General features: G+C 51.4%; 1 protein-coding gene and 2 long non-coding RNA genes across 6 annotated transcripts in view; 2 read left to right on the top strand and 1 right to left on the bottom strand.

Annotated features, from left to right (window-relative positions):
- Nav1 (neuron navigator 1) overlaps positions 1–25,422 on the bottom strand; it is a 178,147-nt gene that overhangs the window by 142,781 nt on the left and 9,944 nt on the right. For both annotated transcript variants that reach the window (XM_059281102.1, XM_059281103.1), the window contains exon 3: positions 12,115–12,918. In XM_059281102.1, coding sequence (XP_059137085.1) covers positions 12,115–12,918 — 804 coding nt within the window. The remainder of the gene's footprint in view (positions 1–12,114; positions 12,919–25,422) is intronic.
- Positions 7,165–23,890, top strand: LOC131925751 (uncharacterized). 3 transcript variants are annotated; one of them, XR_009383329.1, is made up of 3 exons: positions 7,165–8,959; positions 9,826–9,976; positions 23,690–23,890. It is a non-coding gene; the product is annotated as an uncharacterized LOC131925751 (long non-coding RNA). The 3 variants fall into 3 exon arrangements; XR_009383328.1 differs by lacking the exon at positions 23,690–23,890 and adding an exon at positions 10,227–10,343 and having other exon boundaries at positions 7,166–8,959; XR_009383327.1 differs by lacking the exon at positions 23,690–23,890 and adding an exon at positions 12,623–12,919 and having other exon boundaries at positions 7,168–8,959.
- On the top strand, positions 13,416–14,990 carry LOC131925752 (uncharacterized). The gene is made up of 2 exons (XR_009383330.1): positions 13,416–14,125; positions 14,513–14,990. It is a non-coding gene; the product is annotated as an uncharacterized LOC131925752 (long non-coding RNA).

The raw sequence follows: 25,422 nt of genomic DNA, 5'->3' as shown, positions 1-25,422 counted from the left end.
ACATGCTGCCACGTGGACCGGGAACAGAAGAAGCCAGTCAGTGGTAGGAAAGGAAATGAATCCGATGTGTAGAGCAGATCAGGGGAGAGCCAATCTGCTGAGCAGGCCAAGATGCTTGGCGCCATCCGCTCCATGTCTCCTGGGAACCTGGCTGATTCTTGGTGTCCTCCCTGTCCTGGAGATGCTGTGTCCTACAACAAACCCCCTGTTTTGTTCAAGCTAGCTCCAGAGAGCTTCCTAGTACACATCTCCAGCCTGAGCTGACCTGAAGCAAGTTCAACGACTGAGCCACTAAGAATGGCGTCTCTTGGGATGACGGGTCACCACTGGAGTCTGAAGAGCTACAGTGGTTAGAACTGCAAGCCTGGAGGGGAGGTGGGGACAGAACTACTTCGTGATTGCCTGTGGTGTGGGTGCCAGGTACGCTGTGCATTTCCTTCAATTTAATCCTCACAATGGCCCCCAATAATAATGCTGGATATTAGTCTCAGCCTGCAGATGAAGAGTGGGTCCAAAGAAGATCATGGACAGGAGAGAGTAGGTAAGCATTTTGAGTTGATCTGAAACCTCCTATGTAGGCCTTCAAAGCTGGTGTCATTTCTATTACCCCAGGCAGCCAGGGTCCCAGAGACACAAAGGGCTCCAGGCCAAGAGGAGATCCAGAGTCTTAGCACAAACCTGTCAATCCTATAGTAAGCACGGTGGCCCTTTTAGACCACCAGAATCCAGGGTAGAGAAGCACATGCAGATAGTGTGAACATATACTAGCAACAGACCTCACCAACTGTCCCAATTCTGGTAACAGGCACCCAGGTAAGTATAGGGGACCAGCCAGGCTCCCAGACCGAAATCTTACAGGCTCTAGGCAGTTTCTGTCATGCTTGTGGGACATTACAAGGCCAGCTTTCTCCGTGGGTGAGGCCATGTGGTGTAGTGACTTTGGAGGCGAGTGCTTGAGGCACACCTGACAGGTCCTCATTGGGAAAATAGAGCAAAACTAGTACCTAATTCTGCTGTCCTGGTAGCTGAATTAATGAATGTCAGAACAGTGCCTAGAACAGTGCCTCATGCATAACACTAATTACAGCTATTATCATGAGTCTCAGACCTTTCATGGCGCTGACATCTCCCACGCCCACTCTCATGATGCAACATTATGGGGAATCTAATCTAGAAATCAGGAGCTACTTCCAGAGGGAGGGAGTGGGCACCCTAAGTTGCAGATGGGGCTGATGTAGGCAGCCCCAGCCACAGGAGCTTCTGTACCAGCCCTTTCCCATACAGTTCCCTCCCTAAGTCCTCTCGATCTGGAAGCTGAGGAGTCTGATCCCTGTCTTACCAACAAGGAGGCTGAGACTCTGGCAGATAAGTGGATTATCTAAGGATGCACTTAGAGACAGGTCAAGGGTCCACAGGCAGAAAGGCAAGAACAGCTTTCTGGCCATCTAAGCCCTCTTGGCCCTTTCCCTCTGGTCCCCCTGGGAAGCTCTCTCTTGGCAGTGCTCCTGTAGCTCCTGGGTTCTGTTCCACCCTGCTCCAGCTATGACACTGTTGGAATCCCCCTCCATGGGTCAGCTTCCGACACTAGACAGTGATCACCTTGGGAGGCAAGACCCTTTGCAAATAGTTGGCACTGAAGGATGTGTGTAGAGGGCCAGAGAGAACTCATCTTTATAGACCTGGACCACCAAAACCATGGCAAGACTGAGCCCATGAGTTCTAGAATATACCAAGGGCAAGGAACAGTCTTGCTACTTGTCATGGAAGAGGCATTAGAGCCTGGTAGCTATATGTGGGAGCCTGAACCAAGTCTGCTTTGAAGCTTAGCTTCACCATGAATGGGTCACATGCCTTTGGGCAAGTTGCTCGGCATTCATTAGTCATTTGTGAGTTCTGACACATCTAAGTCTTCTGTGAGCATGGGGTTACCAGCCAATAGAAGTACAGCAGTAGAGTCATCCTGGTTATCAAGTACTACAGAGCCCTCCTTCATCTTTGGCAAGCAGCACTAGCCTGTGGCCCCTGTCACTTGACCTCCACGGTCCAGCAACCATAGGAGGCAAAGCAGGATGCCCTTGGGCTCCTCCAGCTCTACAGTCTAACCACATTGCTAAAGATCATGTACATAATCCTTGAATCACATTTCATTCTGGTGATGAGATGGGTTTATCTGGACAAAGTATGCCTCATAGCTGGCAAACAGTGATGCTCAATAAGTGCTGGTTACCACTGTTGCTGATCTCCAATGTCTCAGACACTCCTGTGTGTTAGGTGGTCCTTCAAAGGGCTTTGGAGGAAGGTGTCTGACCTCTGTACACTATATAACCTTTGTTACCGTCTTGAGGTTGGGTACTTTCTTCCAAAGACCCAAAACTCTACAGCTAGGCTTGGAGTGGCCCTGAAACTACAGGTTAGGTTCAGGGACTAGAAAGGCCTACAGTGCCAAGCGGGCCTCCTTACCTGGAGACTTGACCCTGATGCCCTTAAAAGCTCAGCGTGTCCTTTTGATGGTGGCAACAGGAGCGCAGCAGCTTCTCCACACTGCCTGCTGAGAAGCAAGCAAACCCCACTGGCTAGGAAGTATCAAGGACCACAGGTCCAGCCTTCATAGCTGAAGAAGGACATCTCTCACGTCTGTAGTCATCCACCATGGCAGAGGGAGCAGCACCATAGCATGGCCACCTGATTCTCCAGCCCCAAGGGGCATAGATGCTGTCTTTGCTGTGGCTGCTCCCTTTCCAGAGTGCTGAAGCAGGGACATGTTGATAGGAAAGCCAGGAATTGAGTCCTGCAGCAACTCCTGGATGCTCTGTCATCATCAAGACAGGAAGGAAGTGCCTACTCTCCTGTGGCAAACCCTGAACTCTTGGACAGATGGGGATATCATGGGGACAGCTAGATTCCATGGCAAAACAAAATGCTCCATGACAAAATGCCCTGGCTCCTATAACAACTGAGAGAAGGGAAAAAAAAAAGATGATGAAGCCTTGAGTCCCCAGGGTGGCCTGTTTCCTTCCCTCCCTGGAGGACCATCTTCTCTGAGAACTCCCAGTCCTGTCCTAAGCTCATTCAAACAAAGCTGTATGAATAGGGTGTCTTCTACCCTATGCCAAGGATATGATTCCACTGTGTGTGGGGGTGGGGGTGCTGGAGACCAGCCCAGGTTTTGTGCATGCTAGGTACGTGCTCTACCCCTGTACCCTTTTTACTCTTTTTGATATAGGGTCTATCTAAGTTGCCAGTGTCCTGGCTAATTCTATGTCAACTTGACACGAGCTAAAGCCATCAGAGAGGAGCGAACCTCAGTTGAGGAAATGCTTCCATAAGATCAGGCTGTAGGCAACCCTGTGGGACATTTTCTTAATGAGTGATTGATGTGGGAGGGCCTAGCCCACTGTGGGTGGTGCCACCCCTGGGCTGGTGGTCCTGGGTTCTATAAGAAAGCAGGCTGAAAAAAACATGTGGAGCAAGCCAGTAAGCAGCACCCCTCCATGGTCTCTGCATCAGCTCCTGCCTCCAGGTTCCTGCCCTGTTTGAATACCTGTCCTGACTTCCTTCAATGATGAACAAGTGATGTGGAAGTGTAAGTAGAATAAACCTTTCCTTCCCAAATTACTTTGGTCACGGTGTTTCATCACAGCAACAGTAACCCTAACTAAGACACCAAGGCTAGCTTTAAACTTGCAAGCCCCCTGCCTAAACTTCCTGAGCATCTGGGATTACAGAATATACACAACCATGCCCACCTCTGATGCCTTTGAATAGTTTTCTAACTCCTTTGGTATGGTTTCTTGAGTCAAACAATTTGGAGGCTGAAATGTGGCCTCCACTCTGTGTATACCTGCTTCAAAGTTAGACGTAATTGAGAACTTCCATGGATGTAGTGCATGCTTGTAAGCCTAGACAGAGGAAGAAGATAAGTTCAATGTTCACACTCAGCTACCTATGGCCAGCCTGAGCTACATGAGACTGAGGTCTTGAAATATGAGAGCAGGAGGGAGGGAGAGGAGAGCAGAGGAAAGGAGAGGAGAGGAGAGGAGAGGAGAGGAGAGGAGAGGAGAGGAGAGGAGAGGAGAGGAGAGGAGAAGAGAAATTCTAGTGTGTAGTTCTGACCTGCCTTAATGTCTGGGGCTGTGCTGTGGGTGGTCTGGCTCATGCTTTGGGGGCTGTGGGTCTGTCTTTTAGCAGGGTACACATGCCCCATGGCTAGGACAGCAGAAGGCCAATCTCTGCTAAGGGCAGAACACTGCACCTCAGGTCTCATCAGAACTGCAGATAATGAGAGAGGCAACATCTGGACACAGGCATCCTTACATGCCTCCCGTTCGATAAGGCCACAAAGATCCATGGCCTTCCAGTCAGGAGATTCAGAACCTGGAGGTCCTGGAGAGCTAAATCTCACTGGCAACCTCACCTAGGACAGAGGATACACAGGACTTTAGGGAGGGGTCCTTTGGGGACAACCCCTGTGTGCTCTTATTCATTCAAATGGTTCCCCAGAGCCTATAGTCCCGGGATAATCACTCCCATCAGCCACAATCCCACAACCTGTTTCTTCTTCTCCTTTACCAGCTCTCCTCCAGCCAGCCGGGAGCTCTTGCCACCACATCTCAAGCTAGGAAGCCTGCCCAAAGCCTCAACCTCAGGTGCATGCTGGTTTGCCCTTACAAGCTGCTTGACAAGATTCTTCTGAATTAAGCAGAGTTGTTTGTTTTTGTTTTTGTTTTTAATGGGGAAAGGACTGAGGATCCAGGAAGCAGTACATCCTAGAAGTTAAGTTCAAATTCTGACTCTGGTACTTGCTTTCCTGGCTTTGGGTGGCTTACTTTTTTTTTTTTTTTTTTTTTTTTAGGTAAGTCTCCATTTCTTTATTTGCAGAGACAGAGAAATAGTAATGTATTTGGCATAAAAACAATGCCTCTTAGACACTAAACAATTAGTAAATATTGTGATTAGGTATAGCATTCTTGAGTTTTCCTTTTCCTTCTGCCTGGGAAGAATCAGGTACCAGGTTCCTAGGAAGTAGCTCCCTAGTGTAGGGATCTTGCAATTCTAGGCCCCATGGTACCTTGGGGACTCTGTTGAGAGAAGGCAGGGCCTCCTGTCTGGATGGCTGCCAGCTCTCCCCAAAGGGAAGGGCCTATTTAGTGGGTCACCAAGGGCAAAGAAAGCCTGTGTCTTTAGAGTCTGAAGGGTAACCAGTACTTAAAATGCTTGTCTGGGAAAGGAGCCAGGCATCTGAACCCTGCAGCCTCGGCCTGGGGGTCTGTTTGGGGGAAGTCGTTCCTCTGTGGTCATATTTCACACTCTTAAACTGGTCCAGCTCTTGTGTACGTACATATACACACACGTAAATGCACCTTTGGCGTGTGCATCTGTGCTGGAAACTGGAGAGTGCGCTGGTGCAGATGTGCACTGACCCACGGGAACACATACGGCACACTGCACACTCCAAGTTTGTGTTATGACCCTCAACCTCACCCAAGTCCTGGGCATTGTGCTGTGTGCCACACAACCCACTGTGTCCGCATTTGCAATGTGCTGAGCATTTGATGTCTTACCAGTCAGCCTGAGGTCACAGTTTATAATGCTGGCTCCCCATGGAAACCTCTGGAGCTCTTGACTCAAGCCTCCCGCACCAAACTATACCCAACAGCAGGAACCCAGCGGATAACCCTCAGGCAACTGTGCAGTTCCACAGGGAGTCGCTGATCACAGTCACAAAGGTGCGAGTTCTTGGGGCCCACACCCCGAGTCACAGGAGTAGCAGCACCATGAGACACACAGAGCGAGACTGCCAGTCAGAAATTAAAAGGCTCTGCAGAGAAACCGCCCACTCCCATGGCCCTGAAATGTATCATTGAGATGTCTAAAATAGATTTCAGGGTGGCCCAGGCCAAGCCATGGCCCCAGCCGCGCTCTGCTTGCCTTGCTGAGGTTTGGCTTGAATGGAGCTGAAGGACTGTATATAAACACAAGATGTACAGCGGCATTGACAGCAGGAGCCAGAAGGCCTGCAGGACATCCACAGTCCCTGCCTCCTCTACCCACTGTAGCACCAGCTAAGCAGAGGAGTGGAGGCACCCAGCAGGTCCTAGCAACTCTCCCCCAGTGGGATCTTCCCACCTCTTCATTTTGCATCTCACAATCCAGAGGTATAAAATCTGGGACGGGCCCAGCTCTATTCCGGCCTCCACCTCTATCGGGAAGATGTAGAGTTCCTGGGACGTCCTCCCAGTCTATACACTGATGTTCGCTGGTCAAAAGGAAGCAGAGGCTTGACTTCATGGCACAAAGTGGAACTGAACCATGGAGGTTGGGGAGTCCTCCTGCCTACCCGGCTACCGAATCAGCAGTATCTGGGGAAGGTATCTATCTGCCTTGGTGGCAGGAATTCTGTGGGCTCCTGTTGGAGGTCACCTCCCCAATCAGGACAGTCAGTAGAGTCTGGTACCCTGGCCCTTTCTGTGCAAGAGAGGGAAAGCTGCAGGCCCCCCCTGGGCATCAAATACATCTGGGTAACCCAACAGGGTGTCGGGGGAGGTCAGCCAGAGCAAATGAGAAACAGGTAGCGCCCATTTCCCCTCTGCTGGCTGGCTAGCACAGGGACTCTGTGAAGGGAAGGAAAGGCTTTGTCGGGAACAGCTTCTCTGGGACCAAAGAACTGTGGCCAGGTGCAATGGGTCCCCCGCCGGGTGCTCAGCCGGGAGTCATTTTAAGACGTGACCATGATGAGGAGGCAGGAATGTGATCAGGTGGAAGATGAGCTTTATCAAGCCTGGGAACCAGGTGGATATAGGTCAGACTCCCTCCCCCACGATGTCTTATTTAAAAGAAAAAAGCCACAAGCGAGAAAGATGAAAAGGTAGGGCAAAGGGAAAATAATGAGACGCAGCTCAAACAGGCATCTGACCTCGGTGGAAGGCAGGCTACCTTCAGCTGTAAGAATCCAAAGAGCAAATGTGGACCACGGTAGAAATTCTCAGAAGACAGACTCTTGGTTTAATAGAAAGATAGAAATTAAAAAAAAAAAAACAAAACCTTCCAACAATGAATGCTTTCCAGGAAAATAAGGTAGTGAGCCCTCTGTTACCAGGAGCATGTAAACAGAACACCCACCTGCCTCTGATGCCACAAAGGGATTAATTTCAGCGTTCAGTGGGTGGCTCATCTAGACAATTACCACTCTGAGCACTGTGCAGAGAGGAGGAGATTTTGCTCTTGCCTGTCCTTAGAGACACTGCAGTCAGGGTGCTGAACTGCAGCTGTGCACCCTGGGGACCCACTCTGCTGTTCCATCCCTCAAGTCCCAGGAAGCCCCCTGCATCATCAACCCCTGGGTCAGAGGCTAGAGAAGTGGCAATGAGAATGTGAACAGAGCATTGCAGGGGAGGGAAAGACGGAGGACAGCAGGGGAGGAGGAGTTGCTGGGCAGCTCGGAACAGAGGGCAGGCAGAGGCTGATGACAGCCCCAGGAGTAGCTTGGGCACAGGACAGACAGGTAAAACAAGAAGAAAGTATCAGAAAATATCTGCCAGGGTCCTAGATGGCTTAGTCCTGCTTCATTTAAGACTGGAGATGCTTGTAGTCTGGGCTTGGAGTCAGTAATGGGAAAGAATATCATCCTGGACATGATTTGGGGGAACCAGAGCAGCTCAGGGCACTTCTGCCCCCCTTGAACCTCCTCCCCAAGGTAGAGAGCCTACCCCTAAGACCTCCTCATCCAGCTCTTCCTCTCTGAGACACAGAACCCAGGTTGTCTTATGAGGAGACCAGCTTCAGTCTCAGCGATCAGGACAAAGCAATGGCCAGAGCAGAGGAACAGGACCTCCCGTCCATCCTTTGGTGGAGACCCAAGCCTAGAGACTTGGATGAAAACATCCTAAATATGACAGAGAAAGAAATGGTCTTCTCAGTGGAAAGCAGGAGGCCCTGAAGCCCGAGATCTGGTGTCAACTCCTATTCCACACGAGCATGTTCACTGGCTGGCCCTGCATGCTGCCACAAGCCCTGGACCTGCAATTCCCAAAGTCCCCTCTAGCCCAAATGCCACTTTTCAGGGATCGGCAGAAGGAAGGGTTGTCCACACTCTTCCCAGGCCGCATAGAGCTCCTGGAATCATCACATGCCTTTGAGTGGCGCTTCTGGTACTGGGTGAGCTTGAGCACAAGCGCGCGCACACAACACAACTGCCTGCTGGGTAAGCTTGCACACACACACACACACACACACACACACACACACACCTGCCTGCTGGGTGAGCTTGCATACACACGTAACACACACACAACTTGCCTGCTGGGTAGGTTTGCACAAACACCCTCCACACACACCCCACACACCCCTGCTGGGTTATCTTGCACACACACACACACACACACACTTCTGCTGGGTGATCTTGCACACACACGTAACACACACACACACACACCTGCTGGGTGAGCTTACACACGTAACACACACACACACACACACACACACCTGCTGGGTGAGCTTACACGCACACACACCTGCCTGCTCTGGGCAGTGGTTATGGAGTCACATCTCTACTCCCCACCAGGGTACCAAAGAAAGAAGTACGTGTGAAAACAGGTCATCCCACAGCACTCAAAGCAAATCCATGAAGCAACCCTTTCCCAGCCCTCCTCCCCAAAGCCCAGGGGCCTTAGAAATGGATAGCTTCCTGTCTTTCTTCCTCAATTCTATTTGGTCTGTGCTTCTGAGGGCAGAGAACTGTTGTCATGGAAACCCCTCCTTGGATGCCAGACACCTTCTGTGAAGCAACAGGACTAGGAACTCCAAGATCCTGGGTTCTTTCAGACCCTGACCTCGGACCATCTTAATTGTTTTACTCTGTCCATTCTCTCCTGGAGGGCTGAATGGTGAGGGCAGCTGAATGTTTGGGGAGTCAACGGACTGACTTTGCTTGAATCTTTAGATGGAGGACTGATGAGCTGAAGTATGGTTTGGGATATAACTGTAATTTTAATTTCTCTGTGTTAATATAAGTGCTTTAATCCACCCATGATGTTTACAGGGTCTAATCACTGTCCCACCCTGATAGGATGAGCCATGGGAGGGGCCTCTTCACTCATATACGGGGAAAGTGAGCCCCAGGGGAGGAACCAGAACTTAGGACTCTTGGACAAGGATTTGGGAATATTAGTTTCTGCTTCGCCCCAGAGCTGGCCTGGTGGACTTGCTCCAGAGTCAAAGCTATCTCATATGGACTATCAAGTTAGGGCACTGGAACTGGCCTATTTCCCCTGGGGTTCACCCTCAGCCTTCTAAGTTTCCAGGGCTCTCCAGGGGGACCCTGGTTACTTGGCAGCTTTCAGGTTAGGGAAGGGACAGAGAGGCTGTTTAGATCATCTGGGCCCCAGCTGAGTTTTGGGGAAAGGATGATCAGATTTCAGTTCTTCCCCTTTATTCTAGAAAGGTTCTTATTTGGGGCTGCCTGCCCCACCTCCCTGCCATTTGCTTGGGAAGTTGGGATTGAGATGGTACTAGGGAATGTGTATAAGCTGGTACTGGACCTCATGGGCCAGAGCAAAAACTCCATGACATTAGCCATGGGGAGACATCACAGCAGGATTCTCTCCAGATGCCACTCTGCCCCACACCATGTTCCTCTGACACAGGGCACACGTGTACGGGCCCTGGGATGCCAATCATTCTACTATCCCCCTTACTCCTGGATAGTGTGCCCTCTACCTCATCTTCACACAGAGAAAAGGCTTTGCCTAGAGTCTCCAAATGCCTCCCCATCATCTGATGCCAGAGGGTATCCTGGGGCCTGATGCCACCCTGTCTTGATCTTCTCAGCTGGAGGCAGTACAGCACTACCTCTGCAGACTTCCCACCTCTCTCCTCCATCAGAGAGTGAAGCTCCTTGGCCTCCATGAGGCCTGCTCTAAAACCTGCTCTCCTGGCCCAGGACCAGTACACACCACCTTCCTCAGACCCCTCCACACAGGTGAGCCCCTCCTCCTCTTGGGTCCCCCATGGAAGAGCTGTAACTGAGGATGCAGAAGGAAATGCATTCTTCAGCTCAGGAGACAGGCCCTCGCATTGTGGTCCAGCATCTGCCCAGCTAGAAAGGGAGGAGTACCCTTGTCACCCTATAATTGTTGAGTGGTCTTGTGGAAGTGCGCTTGGGGAAATGACAGCTGAGCAGGAAGGTATAAGGCACCATAGCTTGGCTCCTTTTCCCCTCCTGCCCCTAGCCAGCCCTAGGACCATCTGCCAGAGTGTCTGGGGTGATGACCCATCTTGAGAAGCAACTAAGAGGTCTTTGATGGGCAGTGTGGGAAATGCCTTGATTACGGAGGGCTTAGCTAACCCACCCCAAATAAAGGAAGCTCTGACCTTGAAAATGAGGCTGTGCCCTCTACCTGTCCCGGCCACACTCATCTTCCCCTGCCCAAAGCATAGGAAGGCCCTTTCTCCCTCAGTCCTCTCATTCTCTCAGGCTATGTTCAATACAAGATAGCCTCGTGTCTCAGTCACAATCCCATGACCACCTTCTTCAGAGAGGCCTCCCTCCTCAGCCCCTCTCTAGAACAGGCCTCCTAGTGCCTAGCGTTTTGTTTTCCTTATTATCTGTCTAAGCTCATTGAATGGCAAGCTCCTTGAGGGCAGGGCCTCTGATAGCAGGCAACAGGGTGGCACTTCCGCCTGTCATTTCTGCATACTCCATCCCATCCCCCCTTTTCACTGTCCATCGAATTTGGGGGGCAGCTTTCTAAATGGACAAGGCTGCTTCCCTCCCTGTGCCCTTGTCCAGTTCCCTGACTGCCTCTGCAAAGGCCATCCGTGTCAGAGGCGGAATCCTTGTTCACCAGACCCTCACCACACCACAGGCGGGGATGTCTCAGGAAGACTGCAGCAGTCTGAATAGGTTTCCTTCAGCATTCTCCAGGGGCCTGGGGCGAGCACCCGCTCCCACCTCCATCCATCCATCTGGTCACTCGGACCGCTACCCTCCTCTCGGCCCCGCCCCTTCACACGCTCACGACACGCCCCTTCCCAGCCCCCAGCAGAGCTGGTCCGGTCCTGCAAGGTACCCAAGAAGATGGGGTCCCTGGGCTCCGGCGCCTGAGGATCCACATCCCATCCACTGCAACAAGTCCGTGCACCCAAGGTGGCTCGCGGCCGACCTCCCGCAGCCCCTGTATTGCCGGTGTAAGCTTCCGAGGCACTGAAGCCTCCTCGTCAGGCACATCCTCCATGTATCCCTGTTTGAGGACAGGGGCTCTACAGAAAGAAAGCACAGTTCCCGGGCTGGCTCTGGGTTTTTTCCTCGGACTGTTCAGGCCTGGAGAACAATGGAGCAGCGCTCCAGCTTCCTCCATCGAGGAAGCTTTGTTCCTCCCTTCCCGCCAGCTTGGCTTTCATTAGCCAAAGGGCAAAGGCTTCTCGGGAGCCTCCGCGCAAAAGCCCAGACCTTTCCTAAAACACTTAGGGGGATGGAGGTGGTGGTTGCTTGGGGTTGAGGAAAAGGACGCCTCCAGATGCGCGCAGCTGGCTGCCCGCCCGCCTCCCTGGCCCCAGACACTTCTTGTTGCCAGGTCCCCCACACCCGGGAAATCCGATTCAAGCTCCCACCCGGGGTCCACAGAGGAAGTGGAGCCTCAGCTCTGCTCCAAAGACCAACTGGCCCTCACATCTGCTCTCCCTACATCTGTGCTCTAGATCTGGGCTCTTACCAATGATCTCCTAGCAATTCTGGATGCTGTGTTATCCACCGCAGACCACTCCTCCGCTAGTGTCTCTACCAACCTCACCGTGGTTTGCCATATTAGGACTCTGGACTTCAAAATTCAGGGGAGCTAATGGTTTCTGAGAACCTAAGTCCCCGCGCCCCCATTGTCCACCCTCACCTCCGACAGGCCACAGCAGAGCCCAGGCTACCACCAGCGACATCTTTAAGACATGCATTAGCCAGACACAGCTGGAGGTAGGCCAGCTCTGCACATCTGGGCAGTCATGCCCCTCCTAACCTGGCCGGTAATCATATAAGGGGAAAGGGAGGAAGCTTCGCTTTCCCCACCTCTCCCTGCAGCGGGCCAGGAGAAAACCAGGGGCGGGGTGGGGCGGGGCGGCAAGACATACCCAGCATCTGGCTGAAGAGCAGCTGCTCCAGGTCGCCCAGCACGGTTACCACGAGCTCGGGGTCCACCTTGAGGAAGGCCCGCTCCTCCTGGCCCTTGGCTGAGGGCACAGTCCCTGAGCCCTTTTGCGCCTTAGCCTTGCTGGAAAGCAGCTCGTCATCCGATTTGCCATCGTCGCTCACCGCTGCCTCAGGCGCCTTACTGAGAGGCTTGACCTCCGCATAGGGTCCGCGAGGAATCCGACTGGGTTTGCCTAGGCTGGGCGCTAGCGGAGCCAGTGGGGTCTTGGCGCCGCCGCTCGCCGGGGCTCCTTTGGGCTGAAAGAGCGAGTGCTCTGATTTGGACAGTGTCTTGGACATTAGAGGAGCCTCGCGGCCCTTGGGCCCCAATTTGCCCAAACCTTTGGGTGCCTTGGCCATATCATCGCTCCACTCAGGCTCATACAGCTGCAGCTTTTTCTCGGAGTCCGTGAGAAACGAGAGGTTGGTGAGTGACTTCTGTTTGCGCAGGTTGGAGGCCGGCGGCCCACCGGGGACACGGCTGTCCACGCTGCCGGACTTGAAGACCTTCAGCTCTGCTGCGCTGGCCTTGGCCATACTGCCACCGCCGACCGCCGCCTTGGCGCGCTTGGGCAGCATGCCTCTGCCGTCCGCCGCGGCCGCCTTTCTGCTGGCTCCCCGAGGCTCGTCCGCGCCCTCGTCGCCGCCGCTGCCGCTGCCGCCGCTCAGCTCCACCTCGGGCTGCACGCTCTTGACGCTGCTGCCCAGCATTCTGCCTGCCAGGAGCGCATGGACGATCCGCGCGTCTGCAGGCACGGGGCGGGGGAAGGAGGCGGGAGCGCCGGGAGAGGAGGGGGCGGAGTGGGGAGGGGGGAGACGGAAGAAACCGCGGAGGAAGGGGAGAGGAAGGGGAGGGAGCAAGGGGGCGAGCAGAGGGCGAAAGGGAAAGAGATGCAGGGAAGGAAGCCCGGGAAGAGGAAAAGGCAAGGAAATAGCGGGAGATGGGGCGGGGTCGAAGGAAAAGGGGCGGGGCAGGGAGAATACAAATTAAAAAATTTAAATCAGTCAAAGGAAGGATGGAAGCCCGGAGGCTCCATCGAAGCGGGGACGTGCTGCGATGCTGGGATCTCGTCTAAGTCCCCGGCGGCCGATCTGTGCTGAGGGCCGCACACACTCCCGGGCAGCGCCCTCACTACACTCCTCCTTCCAGCTCGCGGAGAGGCTGCGGGCTGCAGCTCCCAGCGAAGAAGGGGAGGGGGAAGGCGGGGAGCAAACAGGAGGAGGGGTGGAGTGTGCGCAAGGGGAGGGAGGTAGGGGAGAGAGTGTGTCTATTTCTGGCTCGGGAGGGGGAGGTGTCTGTGAGCTGAGCCCTGGGGGCACAGAAAGGATCCCACCAGTTTTTTTCTTTGCTTGCTGCAGAGAGGTGGGGTATATGGTTTCCTGCTGCATCTGGGAAAATGTATCCGTGGAGGAGATTTAGGGGCTCAGGTAAAGGTATTGAGAAAGGGTATCTGTGGACACAGGACAGAGAGTTGCCCGGTGGGGTCTTGGGTAGAAACCGGCAGAGCCTGAGGGAAGTTCCCACAAACCACCTTCGGTTTCCCCCTAGGAAAACTCTCTTGGTACCTTCAGTTCCTCTGGGGCACAGTTTGCCCTCATAAGCCCAGAAGGTAAGGGGCACAGTTACAGGACAGGGTGGTTTAAACAGGGCTCAGGGTTGACAGGGAAGTGGGGGCTGGGATGTAAAAGGAAGGGGCTAACCCTTGGGAGCAGGAGTCTGAGTCCCCCATTCTACTTGATCACATGACCTTGTCAACGTCATTGAAGCCTTCTTGCTGTCTGTCGCTCCTACAGTTGTTATAATACAGCTTCATAGGTAAAGGGGCTTTGAAACCCAAGGACTCCAAAGAGACTTGGCATTGGTCCCTCTGCAGAGCTGCAGGGCCAATGAAAAAGATCCTGGATATGTCGGTCCCATCAGCATAGGAGCTCTCCAAGTGCCACACGCCCAGGGTAGGTGTTGATGGTTAAAGGACTCTGAGGTCTAAATACTGGACATCAGATGCTGACCAGAGCCCAGGATACTCTAACTTCCTCGGTCCCAGTTGAGAGTCTATTAACCTTTCTAGGACAGGGACTATAGCAGAGAGGCCGTGTCTAGCGCAGTACTGAGAATGGGAGTTACTGGGCAGAGAGCTGTTTGGCAAGAGCTGTGGCCTTTCAGCTGGCCTCAGAGAGCCAAAGAGAGATGGAGGGTCTGGCCTCGAGGGACTCAATGTCTGGCAGGGAATACAAGGCAGACAACCCAAGACTTGGGGAAATAACTTTGTCCCTGTGAAAATGAAGTGTCCAGCACATTTATCTCAGGAAGGCAGGCATGGGTATGTGTTCTCCTCACAGGAATGACAAGAGGTACTGCCTCGGGAAGAGATTGGCCAGGAAGACAGTGTTCAGAGGCCCTGAGTCCAGATCTTAGGAGACACAGAGGCAGAGCCAAGACTGTGAGTCCATGGAGGAAATAAGCAAGTTGAAGCTGGTCAAAGGAATATTGAGTAGTATCCTGCTAGAACATGACCAGGCATAGAGAGGCTGGCCATAGGGCACACAGATCCTCATGCTTCTACCTGAAATAAGCTCCTAGTTCAAGCAAGCGAAAGAGCATCTCTCATCCCACAGACTACTTGTAACAGTGTCACAAACAGCTAGAGTTTGAGATCCTCCTGCCTCAGCCCCCTGAGTGCTGGGGTTACAGACAAACCATCGTTTTTAAAGTCCTCATTCTTATCCACCTGTCATCCTGTAATTGAGTCGAGATTTCCCTGATTCAATGCCGTGGAAATGTTGCTTTCTCTAAAATTGCAATTTAGAAACCAAAGGATACTTGTGGGCTGATTTACCAAGTTCTTGGTTGTTGTTGATAGTTTTCCCCCCTGCATGTAAGTTCATCTCTGCCTTAGCTAATGAAATTGGCTAATTACCATCCTGACTGAACAACACTAGGTCCATCCACCCACTTCTACTGCTGCAGCCAAAACGCCTGGCTTAACCTGAGCCCTCGTCTCTGGTGTCCATATCTGTAGTAAAACCTTCAGCAGTTTATGAAACCCTAGTCCATGTGCTGATCTGTCTGTCCACCTGCATTTCCTTTGCTCCGGATGCCTGCTGCCCCCGGGACCTGACCTTCCTTCCTCCACGGTTGTCTCACTCCCTTATTCGATTCCACGGGTTAGCTTAGTTCTTTCTCTTCTCTGTATCCTCTTTGTTCCTCTGCGACTTCTCTCATGGGATATCATATTCCCCAAATCTCAAGTCCCTTTTCTCCTTTCAATAAACAGCCCCTGGAATTCTGCTTCTCGTTAGAAGAAGACAGAGCAGATAAAGGAAAGATCACTCCTCAGACTTTGTCTGAAATCAAGTTGGTATCTGTTCTTATCAGAAGAGAGGCACCTCCCCTTCCTGCCGTCTAAGTCTGGATCCCTCTCCCTCCCACTCACCTCCCAGCACATCACCTGTCAGGTTCTGAGATGTAAAATACTATCTATGCACAATGTCATGAATTAACTCACTGCCAGTCCTCCTGCTGTCTTGAAAGGGTCTTGCTATGGCCAGGTGGTGGTCCCTTTAAACACTATCTTGGCATCTTGGAATACTCCAAGGCTGCCTAATACCACCTCTACCTCCATCTCCCCCTTTTTTATTCTTTTCACATCCCCTGAGTTTCCCAACCATTCTCTCCTGGAGTGCGAATGCTCTGCTGCCGTGGCAACAGCCATTCTGGCATCCGTCGATAAAGCCGATATGTACAGAGCCTTTCCTACAGCGATTCCTCAAAAGAGGGGGTTCTGCCATGTCATACTATCCCCAAGATCAACTCTGAGCCCCTCCTACTCAGTCATTTCCCCCCTTTGCTATCCTGCCAAAATGCCAGGGCTCAAATGGTTCATTGCATTGAGACCAACGATTATTAATGGGCTGGGCAGACGGAGGAGGGTGCTGCTGATGTCAGTAACCTTATGTGAGGACTGGTTCCCGTCAGTTCCTGGGGAGGTGGGAAAAGAGGCTGGTTTGGAATCATCTGTATCTTCCTCAGTCCCTCGATCTCCTAAAACAAGCTCGATACTCCATTTCTGCCAGTTTCTGTAGTGGAAATGGGCTGTGTAATTTGACCATATTTGTTGACTATTATCTTGAAGCAATTTGAGGAATGAAGATGTAGGCCTAGGGCCAGGGACAGGCATGCTGTGGGACTTGATGTTCTCACACCCCTGTGACTAGAAATGCTGTAACCCAGGGTGAGGGGGCGATGGTCTGAGGCTCTGCCTGTTGGGTTAATGTTAGTGGAGCTGGAGGGAAGAGAGAAGAAGGTAGACACGTGAACTAGACTGGTCCTGCCCTGATGACCTTGAAAGGTGACCTTGAAAGAAGGGAGTGTGAGGGAGGCAGGAGGGGGCAGAGAAGTCCACACTTTGCTCCCCACACAGCACAGGACAGAGTTCGGGGACAGGTAGTACTTGTTTCTGTGCCTACAGTCAGGATCTAGAGATCAAGGACTGGAAACGCAACCACGTGACTGCAAGCCTAGCCTATCCATCCTGGGCTAAGGCTGGGGGTGCCGTCAACCCAAAGAGTGACAAGCTCTTTCTTTAAGGCTTTCTGGGCTCATCCTCCTGTGAAGTGCCTGCTTGTCACTTCCCAAGAAGATTCCGACAACCCCTGTCTCTGTAAAATCTATTGCTCCTCACTTCCTTCTACCAGGTCATTTCTCTGTGTCACTCAGTCCCTCAGTGGGGATGTCAGAATGTGGGCAAGGCCATGCTAGAGGCTGTGAAAACAGCTGATGTTTAAACACCAAGTCTCTAGAAAGCCCCTCCCCATTGCTCACGCTGGTGAGCTGGGCTAGCTGCTGAGGGATTTAGCAGATCACAAAACCAAAAACTCTTGTCCTTGTGGAGTTTATATTCAAATGGGCAAGACAGCAAATTAGCCAGAGATACCAGCTACTTAAAAGCACTAAGGAGGGGCCAGCAAGATAGTCCAGTGGATAAGTGCTCCTGCCCCTAAGCCTGACAACCCGGGGCCCATTCCCAGAATTCACGTGACAGAACTGACTCCTGAAAGTTATCGTCTGGCCTCCCACAGACACACACAAAATCAATATAAAAAATGCTAAGGAGAAAAAAATGGAAATAAGAAATTCCTGATATGTTTCAAAGACAGCAAGGAAGATAAAAGCTCGGCCTGAAAAGGAAGGGACGCTGCAGAAAGAGAGTGGGAGGTGTGCTAGGAGGCGGGGCATGGGGGCCTTCTAGGTCTTCATATAAGGACTTGTCATGCGGAATAACACTGCAGGCCAGGGAGAGACCTGGCTTCCCCTTGGAAAAGATCACTTTGAGTCTTATGTGGAGGCAAATTCTTGGGGTCATTGGCTGAAGTGGTGAATCCAGCTGAAAGATGATGGTGGTGGGGATGGCGGTCATGAGAAGTGGTCAGCAATGGCACACTTTGGAACCATTACAATTTGCTCTTTGGCTAAATGTGGGTGTGTAGGAGAGAGAGGGATCAAGAATATTTCCCCAAGGTTTTTTTTTTTTGGCCAGTACAACTCACAACTCTTGGATAGGAATCTCTCTCTCTCTCTCTCTCTCTCTCTCTCTCTCTCTCTCTCTCTCTCTCTCTATTTTTTTTTGTCCTGGAACTTGATTTGTAGACTAGGCTGGCCTCAAACTCAGAGATCCTCCTGTCTCTTCTCTGTGGTACCCGCCCCTCAATGTGCTGGGATTAAAGGCATTCACCACTGCAGGCTTTCTTTTGTTGTTGTTACGACAGGCTCTCACCAGGCTAGCCTTGAACTTATTATCCTCATGCCTTAGTCTTTTCTGAACGCTGAAATTACCCGCGTGCCATTCTACCCGGCTCTCCTCAACCCCCCCCTGGTGAAGGAGAATGCTTCTCCTTTAAGGATGGCACCCCGACTCTCCCCACAGTTCACTGCAGCCTCTGTAATGATTTCCTCACATCTGTGGCCATCATTCATCATGCGTTTATTTGTGTTTCTCAAGAATCCATTTTTTGTTGAACTTGTCCTCCACGGCCATCACAGTCCTGTGCGCATAGTGGGTTCTCAGGAATATTTGGTGAATGACGACTAATGAAATGAATGAATGCGTGACTCAGAACAGATGTGTGGGGCCTGTAAACAGGGGTGACCTCTCAGTACCCTGTGGTGAGAGACAGCACAGCTGGAGTGTGGAGTGGAAGCCAGGCCTCTGGGATGGCGGCCCAGCAACATCTTTTCTCACTTCTCTGTAGCCTTAGGACAGGAGACTCTGTCCTTGTCCCCTTCACAGGAAAAGCCATATCTTCAGGGAATGACCTTGGGACATCTAGCTATGAGACTACCTCATGCCCCCAAACTTCTGCTGCGTTCAGAGGTATGGGGGAGATTTTCTGCACTTCTGAGAGAAAGGGGCAAGCGTGTACGAGGTAGTCTCACAGCCCAGCCTGTCTGGCACACGCATTAGTATTAAACTAGGACTAGAGTTCACCATTTACTCCTGTGTGGACAAGAAAATTCAATAATGGACACAGTGATGTCACACAACACCCCAGCATGCTTATACCTCCAGGAAGTCCTCTTAGATTGGTCTGCTGCCTGCCTACTAGACAAAAATGAGGCTTGGCAAGCTGAAAGCTGGTAATAGAACCAGGGTTCTAGACCTCAGCCAACCTCCAATCTGCCCCTGCCCCAATCCCAAGAGGACAGAAATGTGGATCAACCCTAAGCTGCAGCACACATTCCTTAGAACTCCCGGCATGGCCTTCCCCTCCACTGAGCTCTGACAGGGCAGGGATGGTACAGAAAGGAGCAGGGAGGCCTGGAGAAGAAAACCAAGTCATTTCCGGTCACACGAGGAGACAGGATCTGAAGCCAGCTAGACATCTCCTTGAGTCTAGGGAGGCACTGACCCTCTTCCAGGGGTCTGTAGAACCTGAGGTAACAGGGGTTGAGGGCTATTCAAGAGAGCCTGCTCCAGATCTGGTGTGTAAGGGCAGAGGACAGGCCCCTTCTCCAGCCATAGCCTCCTCAGGAACCCCAAGGCTAGAATGTCTGGGGCCAGCAGAATCTAGCTCAGGGCTGGGCTGCTGTTCCTTGTTCTTGCCTGGGTGTTCTGGACCCCATGCCTGAGCATGGGACCTTTCTTCCTGGTGGCTAGTTCTCAGAGGGCTGTCCTGGAGGTGGGAGGTGTGGGCTCAGGATCTGCAGGGGGGAGACCCTCCTCCCCTCATAGCTACAGCTCTGTGATCTGCAGGAAGAGGATCTCTAACTTGGTGGTCGTCTGGATGGCCTTGCAGGTAAGGACCACCCCACCCTCTGGGGCCTGGCTGCCACACACGCCTGTGCTGACCAGTACACAAGCCCTTCACAGCTCTGGCATCACCTCCTGGCCCCTTCGCTTTCCTCCTTGCCTCTGTCCAGGTCTAACGCACCCCTGTACCTCCGCTCTGCCTGGCCTTTCTCTATATGTGTTCAGGTCCAACACGTCTTGCAAGGCCTCCTTGCCCAGCCTTCTTTTTTTTTTTTTTTTTAGATTTATTTATTTATTACATATACAGTGTTCTGTCTGCACAAATCCCTGCAGGCCAGAAGAGGGCGTCAGATCTCATTACAGATGGTTGTGAGCCACCATGTGGTTGCTGGGAATTGAACTCAGGACCTTTGGAAGAACAAGCAGTGTTCTTAACCTCTGAGCCATCTCTCCAGCCCTTGCCCAGCCTTCTTTGACCGCCCACACAACTTTGTGCCTTTCCTACCTGCTGACTGTAGTCAAGGGCTATGCAGTCATATTCTGCTTACTTGCATCCCGGGGCCAGATCCTCTTCCCCCAATGAATTGAAAGTCTCCTACGTAAGGCAGACGGTGATGACGTACTGAGGCTTGCTGAACTGAGAACAGGTGATCCTACAGGAACCGGGTACCAGGGGCCCTCTTACACACATTATGTACCTTATTTCATAAACCCTATGAGTCAGGAAGTACCATTGTCTTCATTTAATGGAGAAAGAAACTTGCCCAAGACCATCTTGGGGGTACCCAAGATAGTTAGACTTTGAATGCCGGTCGGTTAGGGTCCTACAACCTTCCACAGTGTCCTTCATCCACCTGCAGCTGTAGCTGATTTGCTTCATGCTGCATACTGTTCCAAGCAGCATGGAGCCCCCTTAACATGAAATCCCATGGTCCTATTGATGAGATCCTGTAACCCTACACTTGCTGCCCCAGAGGTTAGAGTGGATCTAGGCTCACAGTCACAGTAAGACTGGCTCACTGAATCCAGGGAGAGGAGAGAGCGGGCGGGCGGGGGGGGGGGGGGGGGGGATGGACCATCCTGTGGATAGAGGAAGTGACGTACAGTATAGCTAGCCTCTTTCTTGCCTCAGCTTCATGAATTCTGTCCTTCTCAATTCCAGTGACCCTAACAGCCTCCACATCTTGGAGGTCCTGGGTTCTCTTCTGGACTTGCTACATGGCATTAGATGCCTATTTTCTCTGCACCTCCACTGGTCCTGTAAATTAGGTAGGGTGAGAGGGTATGGAATCTCCACTTCCCCTGCTCTTAAGACTCCCAGCAGGGAAAAGCAGGAAGAAATACCTAATCTAGGGCACTCTTTCTGAAATTGTACTCATTGAAAACCACATCCCCTTGCTTCTCTGGTCAACACGAAGTCCAGATGTTTCCACATGTATATTATGTGCCCTATATATTACTGTGGCAACTGTCCCACACACACGGATATGATGGTTCTTGCACACTGAGCCTCAGATGAGCTCTGTATCGCCTAGATTACACGGTCCATAGACTAAGACCAGCCTAGATTGGTTGTTGTGGCAACTATGGGCATGAGATAGGAAACTTCAGGCAAGCAAAGGGAGAGGAGAGTGGAGAGAGAGAGAGAGACAGACAGACAGACAGAGAGAGACAGAGACACAGACAGAGACAGAGAGGGACAGAGACACAGACACAGACAGAGACAGAGAGACAGAGACAGAGACAGAGAGAGACAGAGAGAGACAGACAGACAGACAGAGACACAGACAGAGACAGAGAGAGACAGAGAGACAGACAGACAGAGACAGACAGAGACAGAGACACAGACAGAGACAGAGAAAGAGAGAGAATCAGACAGACAGAGACAGACACAGAGAGAGACAGAGAGAGAGAGACAGACAGAGACAGACAGAGACAGAGACACAGACAGAGACAGAGAGAGACAGACAGAGACACAGACAGAGACACAGACAGAGACAGAGAGACAGAGACAGAGAGAGACACTACATATTCACTATGAACAGGCAAACTACTTGCACGACCATGTATCCTTTTTTTATGGTCTACCCCAGAGTCAAAGCAGACACATTCAGTGTCTCACACTGCTGAATCACAAGGTTACATGGGACCTCTGAGATAGTCTTATACAACATTTTCCCTCAGGAAATAACTGACCTATTTGTAATAAGCCCTATTGCCTCACTGAAGGCCAAGTAAACCCCCAAACAGTGAAAACACAAGGCCCACAGCTGAGGCTGTCTTGCCAACCCAACTGATGACATCCTACCACAGAAATAACTTTGTGATCTGTATCCACAGACCAGATTTAGGAGGTCAGTAGACCAAGTCACCAAATATCGGCCACATGCCCAGATGTTGGCCATTTTTCTCTGAGACATAATGTCCATCAGTTTCATAAGGAAGTTCCGGAGCTTCAAACAGTTAAAGATAACTGTGTGAATAAAAAAAACTGCAACCCGCCTTAACAAGACATGGCCTAGAGACACCTGAGCAAGCTCTGTCCGAAGAGAAGACACTCTCACTCTGTGGCTGCTCTCACTGACACCTCCGAGCTTTATTAGAGTTTTTGTTAGGTTTCTCAATAAGACACAGCATTCAACAGAGGGATTCATATTTCAATTATTTTTAACCGGTATCACTGGCAATTACTTGGCACAGGAAAAAAGCTCTGCAAATCCTAGAAATAGTTCTCGGTGCAGTGGGCGGGGCTTTCAGAGTCGAGATGAGAACTTCACCTTCTCAGAGTCGTGTTTTATCCCCGGGTAGCCTGCTGCTTCCTCCTGCCTCCACATGAACCCAGCCGCTACATCAGGAAGGATGCAGTGATCTCACAGCATCCTGCTCCTGGCTGGACCTGTTTAGTATGGCGTCTCAGGCCTCCACATTCCCTGCTCCAGCTTCCACGGAGGCTGAGTTCTTCTTGGAAGTTCCCTTAGCTCTTTGACCCCCCATTTACACTGCAGAACATCCTCTTTTTGTATCAGTGAAATCCTTAAAATAAAGTACAGCCTGGTGTGGTGACTTGTGTCTTTTAATTCCAACACTTGGGAGTCAGAGACAGCCTGGTCTATCTACATAGCAAGTTCCAGGTTAGCCAGTGCTACATATTGAGACCCTGTCTCAAAACAAAAACAAACAAACAAAAAAACAAAACAAACAAAAAACCAAACAAAACAAAACAAAACAGAAGATATAGTCAGCTATTTCTTGACTTTTTCCTCTTCCCAGGGCTTTGCTTGCTCTGGGATGAGAGACATGAAACTCACTGGTCCTACCTTAGTTTCCTCTGACGTCTGGGACTCCTGTCCCCCAGGGTCACACACAGGATGGAAAACAGTGCCTACTGTCCGTGACTCCTGTGTCTGTTGCCTCACTCTTCAGGTGCTTGTCCTCAAGCGCCTTCTGTGTAAGTCTACTAAGTGGCCCTGAGGGGCAGAGCCAGGAGCTCTAATCCTCTTGCCAAAGGGGCCATGTGGGATGTGGGAGGATCTGTTGCAGTTTCTGTGAGGTACTGAGACAAGCACAGCTTTGACTCCTTGGGACAAAGCACCTGCAAGTCTTTACCTACGCTGGGACTTCCAGAAAGATCACAGTAGAGAATACTAAGGAGGCTGGGCAGACTTCGCTGGGCAAGACAGAGGCCTGTCTGGGGGAGATTCCTAAGAATCAAGCCATCTCTTATGCTCAGGCCTTCCCCATGGTTCACTGGCCCACAATAGCTACACAAGGGACTGGGGTTTCTAGAAAAGAAAGCTGAAGCAGTTGTCTGCAGTTAGAGAGCCATCAGGATGAAGCCAAGTCCAAGGGAGACAGGGTCTGGGGACGAGGACAGGGGTGTCACTCCCAGGAAAAGCACCAAGGAGAGTCTATCACTAGCTCATCTATTTGCTATTCATCTTCCCAGTAGCAAGGACTCTAGACAGAGGGGCATGGCCCTAGACTATTTGTGGTGGTGTCGTCAACTTGACCAAAAGTTAGATTCACCTGGGAGACGGGCCTCTGGACACACCCACGGGGTATGAGAAGACCCATCTTCATTGTGGGTGGGATTGATTCTTGGGCAGGAGATCCTAGACTGTATAGGTAGCTAGAAGGGAGGGCTGAGCACAAGTGTGTATGCATTCACTGCTCTCCAGTAACTGCTCCGAGCTCCGCCATGACTCAACTTCTCCGCCATGATGGGCTGTAACCTGAAACTGTGTGGCACTCCTGTTGCTTGTCATTTCAGGGGAGTCATGAGGCTGGAGCTCTGCCTCTCATCTCTGGGACAGGACACACAAGCCAGAGCTGAAGCATCTCCAGGATGCTCTGTGGACCCTGTACTGCTGTGTGCTGAACAGCTCCCAACTGCATCGTGAACCCCACAGGGACAGAAGTTTTTGCCTATTTTGCTCAAACTTCTAAAATGTACCTGGCACATAGTAAGTGTTTAATTAAAGGGTTGATGTTGACTATGAAGTCCTTCTGGGGTTGGGCAGGCAGAGGCCTTGGTTTTCTTAGTGCAGAGAAAACAGGGAAACTAGGCATTCTCAACCCTGCGTGTTGTGTTTGGAAAACTCAAAGTGGCAAACACTGTGTAGAGCCCCTCACACACCTCTAGTAGGGGGAATGTGGGGAGGGCCTGGCCCAGGGCAACAATGGGAAAGGGGACTTCAGGCTGCCCAGCCTCTGCAGTTCTTGATTATTTGCTAAAATTGTTCCTACTGGGTTCAATTTACTCTGGAGATAAATCTCATTGCCAGCCAAATGCTGTCAGGAGGAGTCACTCAGTCTTCTCGCTCCCCCTCCAAGGCAGCGGAATCCAGATCCTTCTCTTTCTATTTCAATCCCCTCTGGCAGGATACCTCGGATGACCTCCCTTCTCTAGCCTCTTCATGTTGGCCATCTCACTGCTTCTCCCTCAGGCACTGCCCCCTCTCTGGACTCCACATATCTTCTTCTTCTTCTTCTTCCCTAACGTCATAGCATGTATGGCTAAGGGTATGCCCACCAAAGACTGCCTGAGTTCAAATCCTGAATGGACCAAGTTGGGCGAATCATTTAACTGCTCTGTACTACAGTTTTCCCATCTGTAAGGTGGGGTGATGAGGACAGCATGTCACTTGATAACAAACAATACTGGGCACATATTAAATAATTAGTGTGCATCAGGCTCTCTCCTATGTATTTTTCCTATACTGAAGCACTTAATTCCCACAAACCTCTAGGGGAAGGTTTATTTATTTGTTCATTCATTTATTTAATACTATTTTAAGACATATGGTCTCACATAGCCCCTGCTGGTCTTGAACTCGTGCTGGAGGCAAGGATGACCTTGAACTTCCGATCTTCCTGCCTCGACCACCAAAGCCCTGAAATTACAGGTGTGAGCCACCACACCCAGCTGCAGCCAAGTCATTTATTACCCCCAGCCACAACCAAGGTAACAGAGGCTCAGAGAGATTGTTTTCACCACTCAACCAGAGAGCAGGGAGCTGTGGAGCCAGGCTCCAGCTCTCGTGCAGTTGTTGGAAGGATTAAATATGCTTACAACAATGCCTGGTTTACAGAAAGCCACAAGAAGTGTCAGCGGCTGCTACAAGTGTTAGGCCCTCCCACCCCAACTCCTGGAAGCCTATTGGTCCCAGATGGCTGTGGTGTTTGTGCAAAAAGGGTCTTCTGAGCTCTGCCCACACTGCAGCCTCCCCTGCCCCATTAGGGACACAGCCCTGGAGCACAACGACTATCATCCACTCTGTACTTGCTCTATTTTCTGGTCAATTGTCTGCATGTCTCTTTCCACGGATGGCTGGGACATCAGACTTACCCTGGCCCGGAAGTCCCCAGAGGACAGGGAACACAGCGGTGTGAACTCAGCATGAAATGACATGGGTCTGGAGTGACAGCAGTGCCATGTGACATCCTGGGGCCTGCTAGGATGGAGGGAGATGGCGACAAGGTGTGGGGCTCATGACCCCATTT

The sequence above is a fragment of the Peromyscus eremicus genome, chromosome 15 (assembly GCF_949786415.1).
Source record: "Peromyscus eremicus chromosome 15, PerEre_H2_v1, whole genome shotgun sequence".
In the NCBI taxonomy this organism is placed as follows: domain Eukaryota; kingdom Metazoa; phylum Chordata; class Mammalia; order Rodentia; family Cricetidae; genus Peromyscus; species Peromyscus eremicus.
The sequence above is the reverse complement of the archived record's forward strand: the minus strand, read 5'-3'. Positions and strand labels throughout refer to the sequence as shown.